Source organism: Raphanus sativus, chromosome 3 (assembly GCF_000801105.2).
Source record: "Raphanus sativus cultivar WK10039 chromosome 3, ASM80110v3, whole genome shotgun sequence".
Lineage (NCBI taxonomy): Eukaryota > Viridiplantae > Streptophyta > Magnoliopsida > Brassicales > Brassicaceae > Raphanus > Raphanus sativus.
This window is the reverse complement of record NC_079513.1, coordinates 4,925,923-4,947,650: the sequence shown is the minus strand read 5'-3', so window position 1 is coordinate 4,947,650 and position 21,728 is coordinate 4,925,923. Positions and strand designations below refer to the sequence as shown.

Here is a 21,728-nt window from a genome sequence, read left to right as displayed (position 1 = left end):
GTTAGAAAATAATGTTTAATGAACCTATTTTGCAGACACAAGTAGTGAATTTTGTTTAAAAAAAACTGATGAGGTTTGCAAATTTACAGGTAGTGGAGAGTGGGGGAAAGAACATTGAGGTTGGTCTGATGACATGGGAGGAAGGTACTCTGAGGCAGCTAGAAGAAGCTGAAATCGATGCTATTGTGGCTGAGATTGAAGCAGAGAAGGCTGCTGCAGAAGCAGCCAAGAAAGACCTTTCAAAGGAAACATTAACATGAGCCAGATCTTACAACAACGGTCTCAGTTTTCAAGTTGTAACTTTTGGTTCAAATTATGTTATTTGTTTTGTTGGATCATTAGCTTGTTTTGACATTCTTGCTTTAAATCTTAATGGATAATTGCAAAGTAACATGTTACTTATGTGTCAAACCACTATAAGCTTGTGTTGACATTGTTGCTTTAAATCTCTTATTTAGCATTGAATCTCTTTTTAGGTTTCATACACAATAACAAACAAAGGCATACATGATATGAATTTAAATGATCTTATTTGACTCTCATATTAAGGTTATTTTAGGAATTTTTTTTTAAAATAAAAATGTAGAAGGGGAGAATCAGACACTTCACCTGGGTATTTATAACTACTACATAAACCACTGCACTACTTGAAACTATTGAGATTAGTGGCTGATTACAAACTTAAATAAAATAGGGCCGTAAATTTACATATATCAAAATCGTTGTTGGCAAGAAAAACTAAAATTTAGGGAACAAATTTTTTTTAAAAAGGAAATAAATAAGATTTAATAGATTTAGATAATATATTTTGACAGTTATTTCCTAGATTTTTGGATTCTGTTACGAATCCGGTAGAACGAACTTACTACAATCCGTAGAATATGGATGACATGGTAGAAAGAGTATACAGAGAACGTAGACAAACAAGAGATAGGAAGAAAGTATATTCTTCAGAGGAAGACATAAGAACATTTATTAGGACTTACGATCTACGACTTTCGCAGAAAGTAGTATATAATCTAGATTACATATTCTACGTTTGTAGACTCAACTGTTTTTGTTGTAGTTAGCAGTCTACTATGGGTAGATCGTTGTGGCTGCAGTAGAATGTATATTCTGAAACACCGTAGATGGTAGATCTGATATAATAACAACTTTACCCCATTTTTCAAATTGTTATTCCAAATATGTTTTTATAAAACTCATATTTTTCATAAATACACATAATTGAGTACTTCATCTTTCATATTTTTAATAATTATTTTGTGTTGTAAATTACTTTATATGAATTTTTAAACCCTTGAAGGGTAGTGAAAGTCCAAAAGTGGGAAAAATTGAAATCATTCTAAGGGGACAAAGTACTACTTGTTTTTTTTTTTTTTTTGTCGACAACATTACAGACTCATATAGACTCTGTAATCCAAACTGGCTGCTCGGTATCCATATGGACAATAAACGACGATTGTTGCCTCACACCACGTGCTAAGCGATCCGCCATAATGTTTTGCGTCCTTGGTATATGAATAATCTCTGAGCTATGGAAACTCCTTTTAAGACTCCTGATGTCTTCTAGATAGCTTGCAAAAGCCGGCCATTCTTCTGGTTCCTAAACCATCTTCACCAATTGAGAACAATCCGTTGCAAATGTAACATTATATTGCCGCAAATTCCGCATACATTCCATGGCCCAAATAAGAGCCTCTACTTCTGTATGTAAAGATGACTGACTAGCCCTAGTATTTCTTGCTCCTAAAAGTCCTTCAAAACCTTCCAAAGTACTATACCATCCGTGACCTGAGAAAGTGTCATCCGTTTTCCACGATCCATCCGTGAAACACCAACGTCCCGAACGCACCGGGAGGTCCGCATCCACTATCTGTGTAACAGTAGTCTGCCGCTGATCCACTTCTTTCTGCGCTTCCTGCCAAAGTAATGCCTCTGTTGTTGCAAGCTTTAGAGTATCCCTAGGATCCATATCCAAATTACTAAAGACCTTGTTCTTTCTTGCTTTCCATATATACCAGAGCATCCAAACAAATTGGTTATCTTCCGGTGGTGGCCTGATTCTCCAAAATAAGTAATCCATATTCGAAAATAAAGATTGTCCTGGAAAGTGATCATGATGCATTGGGATCCCGGAAAGGGCCCAAATTTGAACTGCTGGTGGGCATTCAAAGAATACATGATTTATAGATTCCTCGGATGCTCCACATCTATCACAATTAATATCCCCTTTAAGACCTCTTGATTTAAGATTTTTCAGTGCTGCCAAGCATCCTGACACCACTTGCCATAGAAAATGCTTCATCTTTGGTGGACAACGTACTTTCCAACAATGAGCCTTAAGAGCAGTTACTGTAGGTCCAAACTCTACTATCCCTTTATCCCTGTCTGGGTATGCTTGTTCTACCTGATATCCTGATTTAACCGTGTATTTTTCATTTTTTTGTAAAATGCCAGCCATCCCTATCATCCATTTGTATCCTGCTTAAAGGTATACTCTCGACAATTTTAATGTCCGCAGGATCCATTACTTCCTGTAAAGCCGTTAAATTCCATGATCGTGATGCAGTGTTGATGAGAGAATCAACCGTAAGATCTGGTAGAAGAATATTTTGTTTTTTGTTTGCTGGTCTCGGGCGGTTGGTTGGGAGCCAGGGATCATTCCATACTGAAATGGAAGACCCTGATCCCACCCTTTTGATTAGTCCTTTGCTAACCAGAGATCTAGCAGAGACCATAGTACGCCAACCATAGGATGACGAATACGATCTGATCGGGTCCAGGGGTGATGCATTCCTGAAGTATCGACCTTTGAAAACACGAGAGAATAGAGTATTTGGTTTCTCTATTAGTCTCCATAATTGCTTTCCAAGCATGGCTGTATTGAAATCCGTGAAATCTCTAAAACCTAACCCTCCATCCTCCTTTGGTTCACACACCTTATCCCATGATTTCCAGTGTAAGCCTTTTGTATTTCCACTAGGACTCCACCAGAACTGAGCTACTGCACTGGTAAGTTTTTTTGCCACCGTTTTCAGGATACGATAGCACGACATAATATGATTAGGTAGAGCCGTTGCCACTGATTTAATGATTACCTCCTTTCCCCCTTTCGTAAAAAATTTAAATGTCCAACCATTAATTCTATTAGTTAATCTTTCCTGAACAAAGCCAAAGACTTGCACTTTGGAGCCTCCCAAGCTCTCCGGAATCCCCAAATATGTTCTTATCCCACCCAGATTCTGAATGCCCATAATATCCCTAAGCTCCTGCCGAGTCACCTCATCAATTTTATGGCCAAATTGAATTGACGACTTCTGAAAATTTATCTGCTGTCCCGAAACCTTTTCATAATCTTTAAGAGTTGCCAAGATAGCCTCACATTCTTCCTTCCGTGCTCGACAAAAAAAGATACTATCGTCTGCGAAGAGCAAATGAGATATTGAAGGGCAAGCCCTTGCTACCTTTATTCCGGTCAACTTTTTATCAAGTTCAGCCTTTTTGATATTTGCAATAAGTGCTTCCGTACACATGATAAATAAATAAGGAGATAGTGGGTCCCCCTGACGCAGCCCACGATTTGGCAAAATTTGTCCTCGCGGTTGTCCATTTAATAAACTCGGTATTCCACCGTAGATATGCATTCCAGCATTAACTGAACCCAATGATGATCAAATCCCATTCTTGTGAGTAAAGCCCGAATAAAGCTCCATTCCACCCGATCATAAGCTTTACTCATGTCCGTTTTTATGGCCATAAATTTGTTTTGACACGCCTTATTTGTCCGCAATCCATGGAACATCTCTTGTGCAATTAAAATATTGTCCGAAATGAGTCTCCCAGCCACAAAGGCCGATTGGGTTTCCGAGATTAAACCAGGTAAACAAGCCTTTAAGCGTTGACACAACACCTTTGAAATTATTTTATACCCTACATTACATAGGCCTCGATTGATACAGCAGATGAAGAAGCAGTAGCAGAATGCTGTAGAAGCAGTATGCTGTAGAAGCTGTATGCTTTCACTAAAATTTTCAATAAAGTGATTGGTAGAGCAGTAGCATTATACAATTTTAAAATTATCATAAAAGTTATTATATAATATATTTATTTTAAAATAATATATATTAAATTATAATATATATTAATAATATATTTGTTATTAAAATAATGAATCTTATATAATTTTATAAATTAAATTAATTTTTAAATGTGAAATAGTATTATTTAAAAAATAAAAAACTATTTAAAAATAAAATTTATTTTTGTAAAAAAATAATTTTAATAATATTAAATAAAATAAATAAATTTTAAAAAGTAATTTATATAAAAATTATCATTATTTATTTATTGGTTGAGAAATAAATGATCCATATATAATATTATCATAAAAAATAATCTATGACATATAATTTATTTATTTATAAATAACATAAATGTGTTTATTTTATAATATATAAACATATATTATTTTATGTATTTTATTAAAAATAATGAATGATATGTGTAATTATATAAATTTTATTGTATTTTAAATGTGAAATATTGTTATTTTTAAAAAATAAAATAATTAATCACAAATTTTAGTTTTTTTAAATATAATTTTATTTTTGATTATAAGCATATTTTTATATTATTAAACACACATAATTTAATTACATATAATTATTTTTGAATATATATAAATTCAAAATGCAAATGCTCTTTCAAAAGCTTCATATGAGAGCATTGAGCAAAGAGCATTTGGAGAGCATTAGCATCTTGTAAATGCTTTTCTAAATGCTTTTATGATCAATGTTGATTGGATAATAAGGAGCATAATGCTAATGCTAATGCTCTGCCAATCAAACCCATAGACTTATTGGTCTAAGCTCTGCCATCCTTGTTGGTCTGTCCGTCTTGGGAATCAAACAAATGTTTGTTACATTTAAACGCCCATCCAACTTTCCCGTAGTCAAGAAATTATTGACTAAGTCCAGAATATCCTTTTTAATGATGTGCCAAGAATGTTGGAAAAAAAGTGATGTCATTCCATCTGGTCCCGGTGCCTTCTCCGGGTGCATCATAAACAATGCTTGTCGCACTTCCTCTTCCGTGGCCAGCCTCAGAAGCCTTTGATTTGTTTGCTGAGAGATGGTCGGCTTAATTTCATCTAGAAACGCCTCAAAATCATTAGGTGATGTAGTACTAAAAATTTCGTCAAAATAATCCACCGCAACCTTCTCAATTCCAGTATCCTCGACTACCCAGTTTCCGTTTTTATCATATAATCCCACTATTCGATTTCGGGTCCTCCGTTGTTTTGTTAAGGCATGGAAAAATTTCGTACTCCGATCCCCTGCCGTATTCCATGTATTTCGATTTTTCTGTTGCCAATATTCCTCTTCATCCTTATAAGCCTCTTGAAGCTTTCGAGACACTTCCAAAATATCCTCTTGGGATCTATTATCATCCGTTTGCACTTCCTCCAATGCTTTTTGTAGTTCAGCTATTTTATCTTTTCCATACGGAGGATTGTTCTTGCGCCAAACTGATAGTTCATGTCTACAATTGGTAATCTTGGACACAACATCACCTCCAGTCCCCACTGAATTTCTTATCTCTTTTGTCCATCCTCTGGCTATAGAATCTAGGACACCGTCCTGTCCTATCCACCTTTTATCAAAACGAAATTGTCCTCTGCGTTTAATCACTTTATCTTCTAAAAAAGCGACGATCGGTCTATGATCTGACCCCACTAATTTTAAATATTCTGTATGAGACCTTGGGAACATTGAATGCCATTCTTCGTTTGCCAGTGCGCGATCCAAACGACATCGAATCATCGTTGCTTTACCATTTACTTTCCTACGTCCTTGCCAGGACAATTTATTGCCCCTTGCCGGGAATTCCAAGAGTCCACTATTCCGAATCATATTATTGAATGATACAAAGGTTTCTGCACCTCGTAATGGTCCTCCCTCCTTTTCATGGTTTCCGGTAATTTCATTTAGATCACCAATAATGAACCATGGGTCACCCCTTGAAATTCCATATCTGGTTAGTCTTTCCCAAACTTGGTCTCTCAATTTCTGTACTGGTTCTCCGTACACAAACGTCATGAAAATTTTCTTCCCCATTGTCTCCGCCTCTATATCAATCATCCTAGGGCTGGAGTATAAAACTCGAACTTGATATTCATTATTATAGTATAATGCTAGTCCTCCACTTGACCCATTTGGATCCACCGTCACTAAGTTATCGTACCCAAAATGCGCTTGAAACCCTTGGACAAAAGAAAAATCTTGCTTTGTCTCTGATAAGAACAGAAAATCTGGCTTGTATTGGTGCCATATTTCTCTAAGATAACTAATTGTCCATTTACTTCCCATCCCCCGACAATTCCAACTTATTACTTTCATTAAAAAAAGATAATCTTGCTATACAGTCCTTGGGTATGAGGAGACCCATTACATCCATACATCCCTGTACAGTCCCTTTCCAAAATTATGTCCACATCAAAATTCCGAGAGACCAATTTATCCTGCATCGGCTTGCCTTTTACAGAGAACTCCAATTCATACCAAAACAAAGAATTAAAGAGATATATTTGTCTCGAAAATAAAACACTCATTTCCGTAGATAACTCAACCTCATATAAAACTGACCCCTTCTTCCATAGGAACCAGATTAGATATTCATAGATTCTATCACTATGGATCCCTGCACAATCTCCAAACTCCCACAAAATACAAAACTCCAACTTGTCATTGTCTCCCAAAGAACACCAGTCTTCACACGCCTGATGAAAAACGATTCCATAACTTGTCAATCCCCATTCTCTTGCCTGCCACAAAACTTGCCAGCGCCAAACCTGAGACTTATAAACACCTCCACCGAACCTCAAGCCTCCCGATAGCACCATTAACCAAACGCCTACTAAAACGGAACCTTTCATCAACATAAATCCCATCCTATAAACAGTCAAGGGATTGAATGAATCAACTCTACCTCCTATAACTATCTGAGCATTCCAGTATACCTCTAAACAACCCCAATAATGGCAAGAAGAAGCCAAATCCCGTCCACACCTAAGCACAACTAAAGGCCACCTACTGAGATATAAAATCAAACAACAAAACCTAAGCAAACCCATAATAACCCAATCTTGTATATAAAGTATCCACCACGATTCCCTGCTAGACAAGACCACCTCAGTTCCCATAAAACAAAGGCACCATATGAAACTGTAAAAAGTGCATCTCTGAGGCCATTCCCTACTTCCCTGCTTCCTCAAAAGCTCAACCACAAAAGAAAGATATAATGGTATCACCTTTCCCAACCACCACTCTATCCAGTAACAAAAAAAAATCAGTTTTATTCCATGATTCATCCCAGACAACTCGATTGCCCATATACCCAAGAGGGGAACAACAAAAAAACAACAGAGCCAAGATCACATTCTCAGCTAAAAGAACTACGCTCGTAGAGCTTATTAAAAATAAAACAAGAGAAATAAAAACCCCACACAGAGAACCCTCCTGCTGCAATGGGTTAAGCTTCTTCTCGGTGTCTTTATCCATAAACTAAGGTAATGGATGACTGGAAGCTGGGTTTGACGAGCCCTTTCCTTCCTGATTGCTTCTGCCTTCTCCATTGCGGATTCCTGTCTTGGCCTGAGTTTTCCTGCGAGGAGAGGTGATCGCATTGGCCACTCGCAGCTTGTTGCTCGCCGCACCACTCGGAGGCGCCTTGAACAAACGTTTCTTAGTCGTTTGTTTTTTTATGTCTTCTTCACCAGCCTGCTCCTTCCTGTCTGCCTTATCACTCTCCTCCAAAATCTCCTGAGGAGCTACAATTTCCTCCATCTCTTGGTTCAGAGCCGCCTCTTCTTCCGCAGTGAGCTCCGGAAGATCATCCGCATTGTCCACATCAAAACCCTCTGCCCGACAAGAAGCCTTAATCACTTCCCACTCCATCGCTTCATCATCTCCTCCCCTAGTCTGCTCTTCCCTTAGGCCTTGCAACTGTTGTAATCCATCCTCCATGTCCACCCGATTTGAAACCACCAGTGGTCCCTGCGCCTGTGTCTCAGCCAATTGCTTCTGAAACTCCAGTGAAGGCAGCACCGCTTGATCATCCTTAGTGTCCATAATCTCCCCTTCCTCACGCAGTTCCTCCACTGGGTGTCTCTGCTCCTGCTGAGTGTTGCCAGTAACTGGAGGGTGTGCATAGCCACCTGATTGTGCTCCCTCACGAGATAGTGATTGGCGAGGTAAGCCTTTCACTCCACTATTAAGGTCCCCCGGCGCATGATGCTTCTTGTTTGATCTATCTGGAACTCTCACCCATCTAGATTCTGACTCCTCGTACATTTTCCCCTTGCCTTTACCATAGTACTCCCTTCCTTCCCTCTCACGGTTCTGTCGATTGCCATTCTCATTGAGTACTACTCCTTTGTAACTCCTAGCACGATCATCATGTGCTCCACCTTCATGCCATCCACCATTCCCATACTGGTTCTCTTTTTTCTCCTCCAAGCGCTTTTTAGTTTGGCCCTTAGCTAGAACGCATTTGGCCTCCTCATGACACAGACTACCACAAAGGGTACAGTACCCAAACAATTTCTCATATCTCAATGAGATAGCCACCTCCTCACCCTCATAGTATTCTCCACCTTTGAACTCTATTGATGTTTCGAAACAAAGCTCAGTGAACGCGTCCACCACCACCATCACCCGCATCTGCTCCACATCCACCTCGATAGTCCTGCCTATAGCGTCACCAATACTTGCAAACGTCTCAGCCGTTCTGAACTCTTTCGATACACCCAGGATCCGAACCCAAAATGTAATCTCCGAGGGGAAAGTCGGAGATCTTTTTGGCTGCCACTTAGCTATGGCTATCATCCAGTAGTCAAAATGATAGGGCTGAAGCTTCAAAACTCCCTCAATATCCTCCTCCTTATCAAAATCGAATTGAAACATGCCCATACCCAAGTCCTTCCCCGTCACGTGTCCCACCATATTCCAAATTTTTGGCATATTGGTAAGCAGCGCCGGCATCTGTTGCTTCACCGGATTCATACACCGACCAAGTAAGACCTTCGAGCATGACTTGACCAACGCCGTGTTATCGAAATGAGCCACCGTAATTTTCAACCTTTTGCGCATTCCTTCACCATTTCTTTTCTCCCCCGAGGATCCCACAAGTTGACTCTGCGTCATAGTTAACGAGAGAGAATTATAACCTTTGAGACCAGAAAACAGAATAGGCGAGTAAAATGTGATACTGATATTGAGATATCCCATCCCCTTTTCCTTTATATAGTACACCGTAGTTTCCTTCTTCTTTCCCACGAAATAATCCCCATAACTCCCAAATCGGCAAGCAAATAATTGTATCGATCTAATCAAATCGAACCCAATATTACTACCTTGTTTCTGTACCAAAATCCTCGTGATGGAGAGTAACCAAATCAATCCCAGCAACACCACATCCACACCTTTAAGATTCGTCAATCTTGTCTTAAAGATAACGAAGATGGCGATCCGACTCCGCACTTGAATAAGGAAACAAAATCCTCCTTCAATCTTCCTCGACAATTGTAAATCCAACCCGATGAGAGTCGGTTTGATTCTCCCAATCAAAGCACCGCCCCATTTCCCCCTCGCAGAATCCAAACCACACCCTTGCAGTATCCCGATTCCGGGATCCCACCATCGCGAACCCATAAAGTTTTCGAGAACCCTAGATCGCCTATTTCATCGCTTTTTCTAGAGAGCGTTTTGTTCTCTTTTCCCAAATTTCCCTATTTTTTTAAAGTCCTAACCAAAAGAGATTTTTTTAAAAGATTTTGATAATATATTTAAGAGAGAATTTATGATGAACATGATATTAAAAATTATTTAATTAACAAGTAAGTGTAAAATAGCATTGATACAAATTGTAGAAATAGTAATTTTAAATATTTTTATTAGTAAACTAGAAATAATTATTTCATAGCAATTTATTTATTTTCTGAAATTCTAAAGAGAATGTAATTGTAAAATATTATATGACAGTAATATTCATTTTCTAAAATCCAAAACAAAAATGTAAAAGAGTATTTAGTAGTAATTTTTATTTTATTAATTGTAAATAAAAAGGAGATTTATAAAATAAAATATTTTCCTTTTTTAAATCCTAGAAAAAAGAAAAATTGAAAAGCTTATTTAATAAAATATTAAATATGCATATAAGAAATTTTATAATGTTGTCATTGACTTGATTGACGATGTTTAACTTTCAATTTTTTATTTCATTTTAATTCTTACTTCGGATTGGTTTCATTTTAATTTATAGGTATAGAGTTTTTTCTAGTCCTAACTACAAAATTGATAAAAATTCATCTATGCATTATGATTATACTATACAAACAATTACTTGAACTTATACGTGAAAATGTGAAAACTATTTTTAAATATAAAATAAATTTCACACAACATATACAGAAAAACCATTAAACTATAATAATTTTTTATTTTATTTTATGTTTTTATTAAATCAAAACATCAAACAAATTCCGTTGCAACGCAAAAACTTATATCTAGTCTTATTATATAAAGTTTGGTTCTTCAAAGTTGCTAATTAACATGATTGTGACACACGACAATTTTTTCTTATTATATAAAGTTTGGTTCTTTAAAGTTGCTAATTAACATGATTGTAACACACGACAATTTTATATTTAAGATTATGACATATGTTAAATAAAAAAATTCAACCGGGGCTTTTAGCTCAGTTGGTAAAGGGTTCACAGCTGTGAGTTCCGCCACCTGGGTTCGAATCCCGGCCACTGGGGAATTAACATTTCGGCATCACCAGGGACAGAGGACCGACATGTGGCAACACATGACTAGTCTGGACCACTTATGTGGGGCCAGGATACCTCTGTATAATTCAAAAAAAAAATAAATAAAAAAATTCATATAAATAATTATTTATTAGTAATTTCCTTTAATGAGAAAAAATATTGTAAATAAAACAATTTCCATACAAATAGTAAATTCATAGTAATTTTACTTTTTTTTAAATCCAAAATAAAAATTGTAAAAGCAATATGAAAATAATTTTTTCAAGAAATTGCAAATTTCCTTTTATTAAAAAAATCATGAACAAAGAGAATTATAAAAGAAAAATGTATTTTAATAATTTTTAAAACAAATGATAAAATCATAAAAATACCACAAACTGTTTAATAATAAATCTTAATATTTTTTTTAGAATTCTAGACAAAAGAGAGTTCTACATATAATCTTCTTATTTTCCTATAATTAACTAATTAATTAACTAACTTTCTATAGAAATCCCGTTAGTCTATGTGTGACTAAGATTAATGTTTTTACACAATATGATATGGATTTCCAGTTTTAATGAATGTGGATTATTAGTTTATTGGAGAAAATATTATAGGAGATTTTCAGCATTATGCAAATAATACCGTTTGATGTGGATCTTATAGAAAAACTTTTGATAGTGTAATCAGACATATATCCTCATAAATTATGTAGAATTGTTAGTTGTAGCTATATTTATGTATTGTTTCTAATAGTTTGTATAAACATAATTAACCAACATTAAAAAAAAGAGAAATTTTATAATATTGATATATGTTTATCTATATTTATATTAATCTACAAGTTAGAAACTAATATATAGCTACAAGGGAATAAATATATCAATATATATTAATATATATTGATCTATTATTAAATTTTAAAATAAATCAATTTATTTAGTTTCAAAATTGAAATAATAATATTTGATTGAAATGTTTTTTCAATTTTTGTTATATTTGATAAGATAATCCTGAAATAATTGGAGAAACTATTGAGGTAAGTAATCTTTATATACTAAAAATATAATAATATGTACATATTATTTGTGTTATCATACAATTTATTTAATAATTAATGTTGACAGTTCAAAACTAAACCATATGAAAAAGAATTGGAAGATATTTCTAAAGATGTGCATTTAATTATGGATGAAACTTATTTATTTGAGATAAAAGTAAAAAGGAGAAATTCAATATTCTTATCAATGTTTAAAGATTAATAAACAAACTATAAAGTAAATATACTTTATATTATGTTTGGTAGATTTATTATATGTGTAACTTAACACTTGAATTTTTTTTTTCTGTCTAGTCAAGTTCTGACAACAAAACACAAAAAGAATAAAATTAAAAAGAAACAAGTGATAATTTTTAGAAAAAGCCAAAACACTTAGATTCAAGTGATATTTTAAATTTATATTTATTTATTTTTATTATTTTAATTTATTTATTTATTTTTATTATTTTAATATCAATAGATGTCTCTTTTCATTAGGTTAATATAAATTCAATTTTTTTGTTACTACTATTTTTGTATTATATTTTTTAGTAACGTTTTACTGTTATAACATTTTTCAATGAATAATTACAAAAAACTAAGATGTCATGTTTTGTTTTTAGATGTGTTTGATCATAGGAATATAATTTTTAGTGCTTGGTCACTAAAATATATTATTATATTATTCCATAACTGTTTTTATATGCGTTTGGTACAAAATCAAGTTTTATGCATCATCTTATTACATTTTTTTTTGTTTTTACTATGTTTTTATAATTCTTTTTAGTTAAATTGTTATAGCGGAAAATTATCATAAAAAATAGTGAATTAAGAAAATTATTTAAAAATGAATTAGTTTATAAAAAAGTTATTTATTGTTACTGAAAATTGAGGAGGAAGTTAAAAAAAGAACAAATAGGAATGTGTTTTCTCTTATTTAATGTAAAGATAAATATTTAGTACTGTTTTCTTTTATTAGAAATCTTATATATGTATAATTATGTAATTAATTTGTTCTATATATAAAATTATAATTTAGGGCAATATGCATATTTATTTTCTGGAAAATTTTGTTACTATAATTACAGATCTAAAGTAAGAAAAATGAATAATCATTTTCTTTAAAAGAAAAATGAATAATCATTTTCTTTAAAAGAAAAAGAATAGACTATATCTAATATTGAATATCCTATAACATAAATGAAATTACAAAAACTTATTAATGATTGTGTCTTTTTCATGTCTATTAAACATGTTGTACAATTTATTTTCATAAACAGTTATTCACATCATTGAGAAACATGGTCTTATTATAAACATATATTTTTGTGGTTATAAGAAACAAATAGGTATATTAGCCGTCTTAGCTCAGTGGTAGAGCGCGTGACTTTTAATCCCGTGGCCGTGGGTTTGATCCCCACAGACAGCGTATATAATTCTTTTATAACATGATCATTGTACATATGACTTTTTACTAATGTTAAAAACTGTAGTTTTGCTGTCAAAAAAAAAAGAAAAAAAGAAACAAATCAGTATCAAACTGCATCAAATATTAATAGTTTAGCTATCTCTAATTGCATGATATAAATGTTGATCCATGATGTTTTCTACTGGTTAAACAACTAAGAATATTTTCAATGATTGTGTCTTTTTCATGTCTATTAAACATGTTGTACAATTTATTTTCATAAACAGTTATTCACATCATTGAGAAACATGGTCTTATTATAAACATATATTTTTGTGGTTATAAGAAACAAATCAGTATATTAGCCGTCTTAGCTCAGTGGTAGAGCGCGTGACTTTTAATCCCGTGGCCGTGGGTTCGATCCCCACAGACGGCGTATATAATTCTTTTATTACATGATCATTGTACAGATGAATTTTTACTGATGTTAAAAACCGTAGTTTTGCTGTCAAAAAAAAAGAAAAAAAAGAAACAAATCAGTATCAAACTGCATCAAATATTAATAGTTTTAGCTATCTCTAATTGCATGATATAAATGTTGATCCGTGATGTTTTCTACTGGTTAAACAACTAAGAATATTTTCAATGATAGTGTCTTTTTCATGTCTATTAAACATGTTGTACAATTTATTTTCATAAACAGTTATTCACATCATTGAGAAACATGATCTTATTATAAACATATATTTTGTGGTTACAAGAAACAAATCAGTATATTAGCCGTCTTAGCTCAGTGGTAGAGCGCGTGACTTTTAATCCCGTGGCCGTGGGTTCGATCCCCACAGACGGCGTATATAATTCTTTTATAACATGATCATTGTACAGATGACTTTTTACTGATGTTAAAAAACTGTAGTTTTGCTGTCAAAAAAAGAAAAAAAGAAACAAATCAGTATCAAACTGCATCAAATATTAATAGTTTAGCTATCTCTAATTGCATGATAAAATTGTTGATCCATGATGTTTTCTACTGGTTAAACAACTAAGAATATTTTCAATTCACTTATATATTCATTTCTATATTTTCTGCTAAAATAGAAAAACTATATTATAAAAGTAAAATTTCTCCAACATATGATTATGTAATAGAATTCTTTTATTATTAGAATTAAATATTGAGATGTGCTATTTTATTTTGAAAATATAGAGATGCAAATATCATTCATTACATTTTTCCTTAAAATATAAAAATTGTATAATAGAATCAATACATTGGAGAAATTCACCTCTATAATAGAATGCATTTATTTTATGATAAAGTATAGAGAAATATATATAATTAGATTGGAGATATTTTTTAAAAATTAATAAACCATGCAAACCACAATATATAAATGATAACAAGTGCACAAAATAATTTTTGAGACTCTACATCGACTTAATTAATTGGCTCGATTCAACTTTCAAATTCTTTAAATTTTACTCTTATTCGTATTTTGTAGGTTACAATTCTGTTTGAATTTTTGTATATGACTTTTTCTCCATCTCTATATATAAAGTTGCGAATAACTCTTATGTGTCATTATTATTGAAATAGAAGTACAAACCAAAATTTATGTGAAAAACGAATTCTTTTTCATAAAATATTCTCACACAATATATAGAAAAATCATACAATTTCGCTAAAATTATTTCTCATTATTATATTTTCATAAAATTAAAATGTTAATCAAAATCTGTATGCATTTCCCTTAATAGTATTGATATATTTGGGTGTTAAAAAGAAAAGAGAAGAAAAAAAGTCACTGCGTGTTGGTATAAGTTAAAAACATAACCGGATTGGGGTGGGGATCACAATTCAATCGGTTGAACCAGCTGGTCTAAAGCTGTTTCGAAAACACTATACAGTAGTACTATGCATATGTTCCGGGTGTCAATTGACTGTTGGATACAGCGTAAAGACGCTCATTTCAGAAAGCGACCTTTCTTTTCTCTCAACAACAATGGTTGGTTCTTCCTTCTTCTCTCCCCTATACACCTAACCTTCTCAATACCAACGGTTTCATATCTGACTCAGTGTTTCTGATTAGCTAGCGACCAAGTTAAAGAGTATCTTCGCAGCCCAGGTCTCCGATCATGAAAATCCTCTTACTTGGGTCATTGATCTTCTCGATTCTGCAATCTTTCGAGTGTTTAGTTCCTTTATCCAAATTAGTTATGGGTTTAGGGTTTGCCAAATTTGGGATTTTTGTTTATTTAGAAAATGCTTTCTGAATTGGTTTTAAATACAATCCATTGTTGAATAGAATTGATCTTGTGTTAGATTCTATGAAACTGAAAAGAATGATTTTGTTCATCAGTTCTCTCTGTTTCGTGTTTTGTCCTTTTGATGTGGGAGCTTTGGTTGATGTGTAAAGTATGATTCCACTTAGATTGTATAATGGTTTTTTCAAAGCCCATTTGTGGTTGACGACTTTCACTTCTTCGGTTACTACTAGCTTGCATTGTACTCTTATAATCATAAATGAAATTTCATTATTCTAGAGCTTGATTATTTGATTGTCTTGTTATACCAGTTGATACCAACATTGTTGTGCGTTGAATTACTGAGTTCTTCTGTATGCTCTTTGGTTTACTGAAACAGGAAATGTTAGGAAGCTATTTAGCTTCACCGTTGGCTACAGTGGGTTCTGTCAAATGTTTTCGACACTCTGCAGTACGTTATGTACATATATATCTCTCGTGGCCTTTACTTAAAACCCATTTGACATAAATGCATTGCTTTTGTTTCACAGGGTGATTTTGTAACATACAGTAATGTTTTACCATTGAGACCGAACTTGTCTTACCATGGTGTGGTTGGAGGAGTAATATCATCTCGTGTGTCACGAAACAAGTGGATAGTGGTTTGTTCAACAACACAAGTGGAAACCTCTGGTGATGAGCCAAAGACATGGGAAGAATGCAAAGAAGCTTTGTCTTGTTTTGATTTCAGCGTAGAGGAGCAAGACAAGATACTAGGAAAAGCGTTTGGTCATATCCACTCGCCGTACTGGACAGAAGAACGAGTGAAAGAGAATCCAAAGGTGGAAACTTTGAATCATGTAGTCGAGTTCCTTAGAAGTCTCGGTTTGTCTGACGAAGATCTTCACAAAGTGCTGAAGAAGTTCCCGGAAGTACTCGGTTGCAGCCTAGAAGAAGAGATGAAACCCAACATTGGGATCTTGGAAAGTCAATGGGGGATTACGGGTAAGTCGCTGCGAAGTCTGTTGCTTCGGAATCCCAAAGTGTTGGGGTACAATGTGGATTGTAAAGGAGATTGTATTGCTCAGTGCACTCGGTGTTGGGTTCGGTTTTAGTCTTTCACTAGTTCGTTTGTTCCTCAAGGAGAAGAGTTGGTTTGTATCTAGTCTACAGCTACTGAAATAAACAAGCACTAGAACACCCGCTCATTTTATAAATATATAACTAAATGTTTTAAATATGTGATATATATTTGGTATTATATATTGCACAACTTTGTAATTTTATTGTTTCAATTTTTTTATTCAACGTTATTAATATATAATGAATTGTTATATATATTAAACTTTGTTATTAATTCTTATCACATACTAATATATTTTCGAGTGAGTTCAGTACAATAAATTCTTAATCTCAAGTAACCAAATAGAGAAATCATGTACAAAACATATATATATATATATTTAATTTCTACAGTTTGTATAAAATACATTTATAAAATTTCTTTAGTTATACTATAGAAATGACATCTGTTTAGAATAATTTTTGTTTTCTTATAGTATTTAAAAAATACTTTGGAATTTATCATTTTAATATATTGCATGATTTTATAAGTGAATACATTATTATTTTTAAGTAGTTCGGTCCTAATTTTTAATAAATTTTAGAAATTCTTTGTTACTAAAACAATGCATTAGTCTAAATATTTAATAGAAATTTTGGTAATTTTTTCATAATTTTAACAAATTTTGTTATCATTGTAAATAAGCAAAACTTTTATTGTTAAAATTGATTTGTTATTAATATTTTTAGTGAATTTAAAATTTCAAAGTTTCCTAACTTAGGTATATAATTTATATTTTGTGTATAATTATTTTTAGATAATATATTATTGGGAGTTTCAAAATAAATAAAAAATATTAATATATATTTTCAGAAAATATATTGTTGTGATTTACAAAATATACGTTGATAGTTTTTTGTATTTTTATTAAATTATTTATAAATTTTAACGCGTTTTAACATTGAGTGATATTTGTTTATTTATTCAAATGAAAGTAATTTTTAAAGATAAAATAGGTTACTTTTGTTATATTTATTTCATAGCATTTCTATTTTATTATAATATAGACTACGGTTATAAAATTTTATAATAATATTATATTAATTAATACATTATTTTATATATAAGATTTAAAATTTTGGTAGGATCTTGTTAGAAATTTTCTAACAGATATTTATAACGTATAACTTATAACTATAAATAAAATTTATATTTATAGTTAAATTGAATTATTATTAATATATTTATTAACTTACTTGAAAATGCTAAGTATTAAATTAAAATGGAAAATAAATAGAAAACAGTAATATTAACAAAATAATATGTTCTTAGGTATATAAGTCTAAAATACATTTTATACCAAAATAAAATTTTAAAGGTTAACTTAATAAACACAAAACTCTAAATCATTTACAATAAAATAAGACAAAATTACTATTAATTAAATATTAAAGTAACAAAATAAATATTAACATTTGACAACTTATTTCAAAATGCTAACTATTATAGTAAAATGGAAAATCAAAAAGAAAAAAGTAATATTGATAAAAAAAATTGTTTTTGTAGGTAGAATAATTCCAAAGTACATTTATCCCAAATTAAAATGATAAATGAATGTAAAAATAGTTAAACTAACAAAAACAAAAAATCTAAAACAACTACAATGTATAAAACATGAAATTCGATATTATATAAAGTACTATACTATATAAAATTGAGATTATAAATCATTGATAGTGCCTACATAGGATTTAAAGCAACCAATCAAAAAATGACAATTGTTCAAAATAACTAATGAACATACTTCATTTTATATGGATATTTTCAAGAAAAAACGACATATAAGTTGTTAATTGATATTGTTCTCTACAAATATGGAGTCAATTAGAACCAATTATCTATCATTAGGTTAAAATATAATGTAAGGTTATAATTTAATTTTAAGAATGTTCAAAATACAATTGTTAAATTATCAATCAAATATTTCAAATTGTTATTTTAATTTATTTCCTTTGAAATGTAAAAATTTTCAGAAAAGGTTTTGTTTCGTATAACAGGAAAATTAATAGTAAATAAAATAAATTAATAAAAATAAATCATTGAAAACAAATTAAATTAATTTAGATGGTAAATTTCTGGAAATTAACAGAAGATTTAATTAAAAATAATAGTGGGAGATTTTCCGGAAAACTAATATATTTTTTTGAATTAGAGATCTATACACAGTATCAGTGATTTAACTAAATTACAAATCTTCTTATGGCCAAAGATAAAATAAAAGTCTTTTACCACATGTATCATATATTCTAACAAAATTTAAGGAATATTATTTTCGCATGAACACTATCATAAAATGATATGGGCAATAGATAATATTCATCTATTTTTATAAAAGTAGATTATCTGAAGATGGTGATAAACAGTAATTTTTTACAAATTTCTATAAATAAAAAACTGTTAGAAAAGGTATTAAATTTGGATTGACAGTGAAAAATACATAATTATTAGATTGTGTAATAGTTTTGAAAAGGTATTAAATTTCTTCATGTAAATGACAAATCAAAACATTATTTATCCTACCACAAATTTATAGTTACCTTTTATATCAAATATATTGTAAGGGTTATACATTAACACAAGACTTATAAAACATAGTTATTTAGATCAAGTAGGTTGGCAAAAAAGAATAAATTTATTACCTGCAATTATTTATATTATTATTAAATATATTAAATATTACTTAACGTTAGTTAAAACGTCTTATATTTATTTTCATTATAAAACTATCTAACAAAGGATATTTAATATTAGTTAAAAAACATAAATTATTAATGATGATTAAATTTAAATATTAATTTAAGATATCCCATTTATTTTAAAAATAATTAAAAAATCAAGAACATTTGTGCAATGTATATCACATATACAATGTACATAGTTTCGAAATACAAGTAAAAATAGTTTTCAGTTTCGAAATACAAGTAACAATAGTTTTCAGATAGATAAATCATTTATATTATTCAAATAGAAAATACATATAATTTAAAATAAAATATTCATAGTAGTGTATAGCATAGTATATTAGTGTATATGTATTGAGAAATCTATATAATATTAAATTATGTATTTTATAAGAAAATATAAATACTTTAGTAACTGTAGTATTATTTTTAAAGTACAAAAAAATAAATAGCTACATAGTTTGTTCAAAAAGAACGAATTTTTAAAAAAAATATAAATAAGAAAAAGCAAATAATAGTTTAATTATATTAATAAAAATAAAAAAATAAAAAAATTATATTTTCCTTTAAAAAAATATTACAAAATAAAGTAAATTATAAAAGGAGGCTTGCGTGTAGCACGAGTATAAACCATTGATTGTAACAGAATGTTAAGTCACGTTATCGACAACAAAGTTTATCTTTACATTTAATAGGATTAAGTTCCGTCTTCGAATGTGAAGGGAAACAAGAAACCGTCCACTGGTTATGTGACTGTCGATGAGAATGAAGAGAGCAAGCCATATAAATTGTGATTTTTACCAAGTGCAGGAATGTTATATTTATCTGTTAAATTCTTAATTTTGAAGAAAACTAAATGTAGTTTATTTATTATTTTATATCTAATAAACGGGAAAATGATTATCTTCTAGATGACCATACCACTAGATGACTATTTATCTGGACAACTCAATATTAAAACTATACAACTATATGATTTAAATGACAATATCCATAAATTACTATTCCTTTCATTCAAATTAAATTTCATTGTGTGGTAAAAAAAGTTGTTACAAAATAAATATCATTTTTAGTTACAATATGTATATTTATATTAAATTATTTCTGTTGTTCCTAATTAAATTAAGAAAAACAATAAAAGTTATAGAACTACAATTGTTAAACAAAAGCAAAACTTACATATTAATTATTTTTAATCTTTGTTAAAAAACTTAAAAATCTAATTTGAATCGAAGTAAGTATATCTTATGTTATTAACATCATCAACATTATTTTGATAACTAAAAAGTATGTTAAATTTAAAATTTGTCAACTTCTATGACTTGATATATTTTTACATGTTCTTAATTGTATAACATTACATTTCAACGTTTAATCTATAATCTATCTTGTTTTTATTTTATATTTGTGTGTTATATTCTTTTTGATAGTTTAATAAACAGCTTCTTATCAGATGTTTATGCATTTTAAATCTAATACACTTTTTAGTTATCAAAATGATATTATGGTGTTAACAATATAACAGTTTAGACGTTTACAAAAAAATATATATAACAGTTTAGAGATGTACTCATGTAAATTATATAATTCTTGTAGTTTTTTATACATTTCTTTTGTTTGGATATACAATCATCTGTTGGTTAAACATATGTTTGAGGACCGGTAAATATAAGAATTATTGTGGATTCAATTTTGTAAAGTTTATTGATATTTTTTGAATAAGAAGAAAATCTTTTAACTGATATTTTAACATAATAAACTTTTAACTTATTAAATGTTCATATATGTTACCTTATATCTATAATTATGTCTATTTTTCATATAAAACCGTTAAATAACTTAGTTAAGGATATTATCACTAAAATCTTATAAACTCATAAAATTTAATAAAAGAACTAAAATGGATAAAAAATTGTAAATATTATTTCAAAAAATCTTATAAATTTAGTTATAGTTCAGAAACAATACATAAGAGACTATATATATAGGCATATAAAAATTTTACAATCTTTATTAATCACCTATAAACCTAAAAAAATCAGCCATAAGTTAGAAAACAAAGAATGAGTGTTTTAAAACTTTTATAATATTATTTATAAAAAATTTAAATTATGCATAAAAGCTTGTAAATAGTTAAAAAGACTTATAAAATATTTATAATAGTTATAAAACAATATATATTTTCCTTATTATTTTTAAATATATTTATTTCTACATAAACAATTTTTCGAAAAACAATTGTATATGTGACTGAATATGTCTTTAAAATTTTTGAATGAACTATGAACACTGTTAATTTAAGAACACGTTTATAGAACTTGATTATACATGTTTGATAGATGAATTTGGGCATCTAGTTACAAGAAAACCAAATTTTATAAAACTATTACTACTTCTTAATATTATCTAATAATATT

At 30.5% G+C, this 21,728-nt stretch overlaps 1 protein-coding gene and 3 non-coding genes across 6 annotated transcripts; all 4 read left to right on the top strand.

Moving 5' to 3' along the window:
- Nucleotides 1–13,212: 13,212 nt before the first annotated feature.
- Nucleotides 13,213–13,284, top strand: TRNAK-UUU (transfer RNA lysine (anticodon UUU)). Its single transcript has one exon. It is a non-coding gene; the product is annotated as a tRNA-Lys (tRNA).
- A 343-nt stretch (nucleotides 13,285–13,627) lies between these two features.
- TRNAK-UUU (transfer RNA lysine (anticodon UUU)) lies at nucleotides 13,628–13,699 on the top strand. The gene has a single exon. It is a non-coding gene; the product is annotated as a tRNA-Lys (tRNA).
- A 343-nt stretch (nucleotides 13,700–14,042) lies between these two features.
- Nucleotides 14,043–14,114, top strand: TRNAK-UUU (transfer RNA lysine (anticodon UUU)). Its single transcript has one exon. It is a non-coding gene; the product is annotated as a tRNA-Lys (tRNA).
- Nucleotides 14,115–15,186: 1,072 nt separating this feature from the next.
- On the top strand, nucleotides 15,187–16,843 carry LOC108844420 (uncharacterized). 3 transcript variants are annotated; one of them, XM_018617680.2, is made up of 3 exons: nucleotides 15,187–15,269; nucleotides 15,908–15,979; nucleotides 16,059–16,843. In XM_018617680.2, the coding sequence occupies exons 1-3, from the start codon at nucleotides 15,267–15,269 to the stop codon at nucleotides 16,620–16,622; spliced, it is 639 nt and encodes a 212-aa protein (XP_018473182.1). In that variant the 5' UTR covers nucleotides 15,187–15,266; the 3' UTR covers nucleotides 16,623–16,843. The 3 variants fall into 3 exon arrangements, with proteins under 3 accessions (XP_018473182.1, XP_018473183.1, XP_018473184.1); XM_018617681.2 differs by having other exon boundaries at nucleotides 15,250–15,389; XM_018617682.2 differs by lacking the exon at nucleotides 15,187–15,269 and adding an exon at nucleotides 15,280–15,419.
- Nucleotides 16,844–21,728: the final 4,885 nt, after the last annotated feature.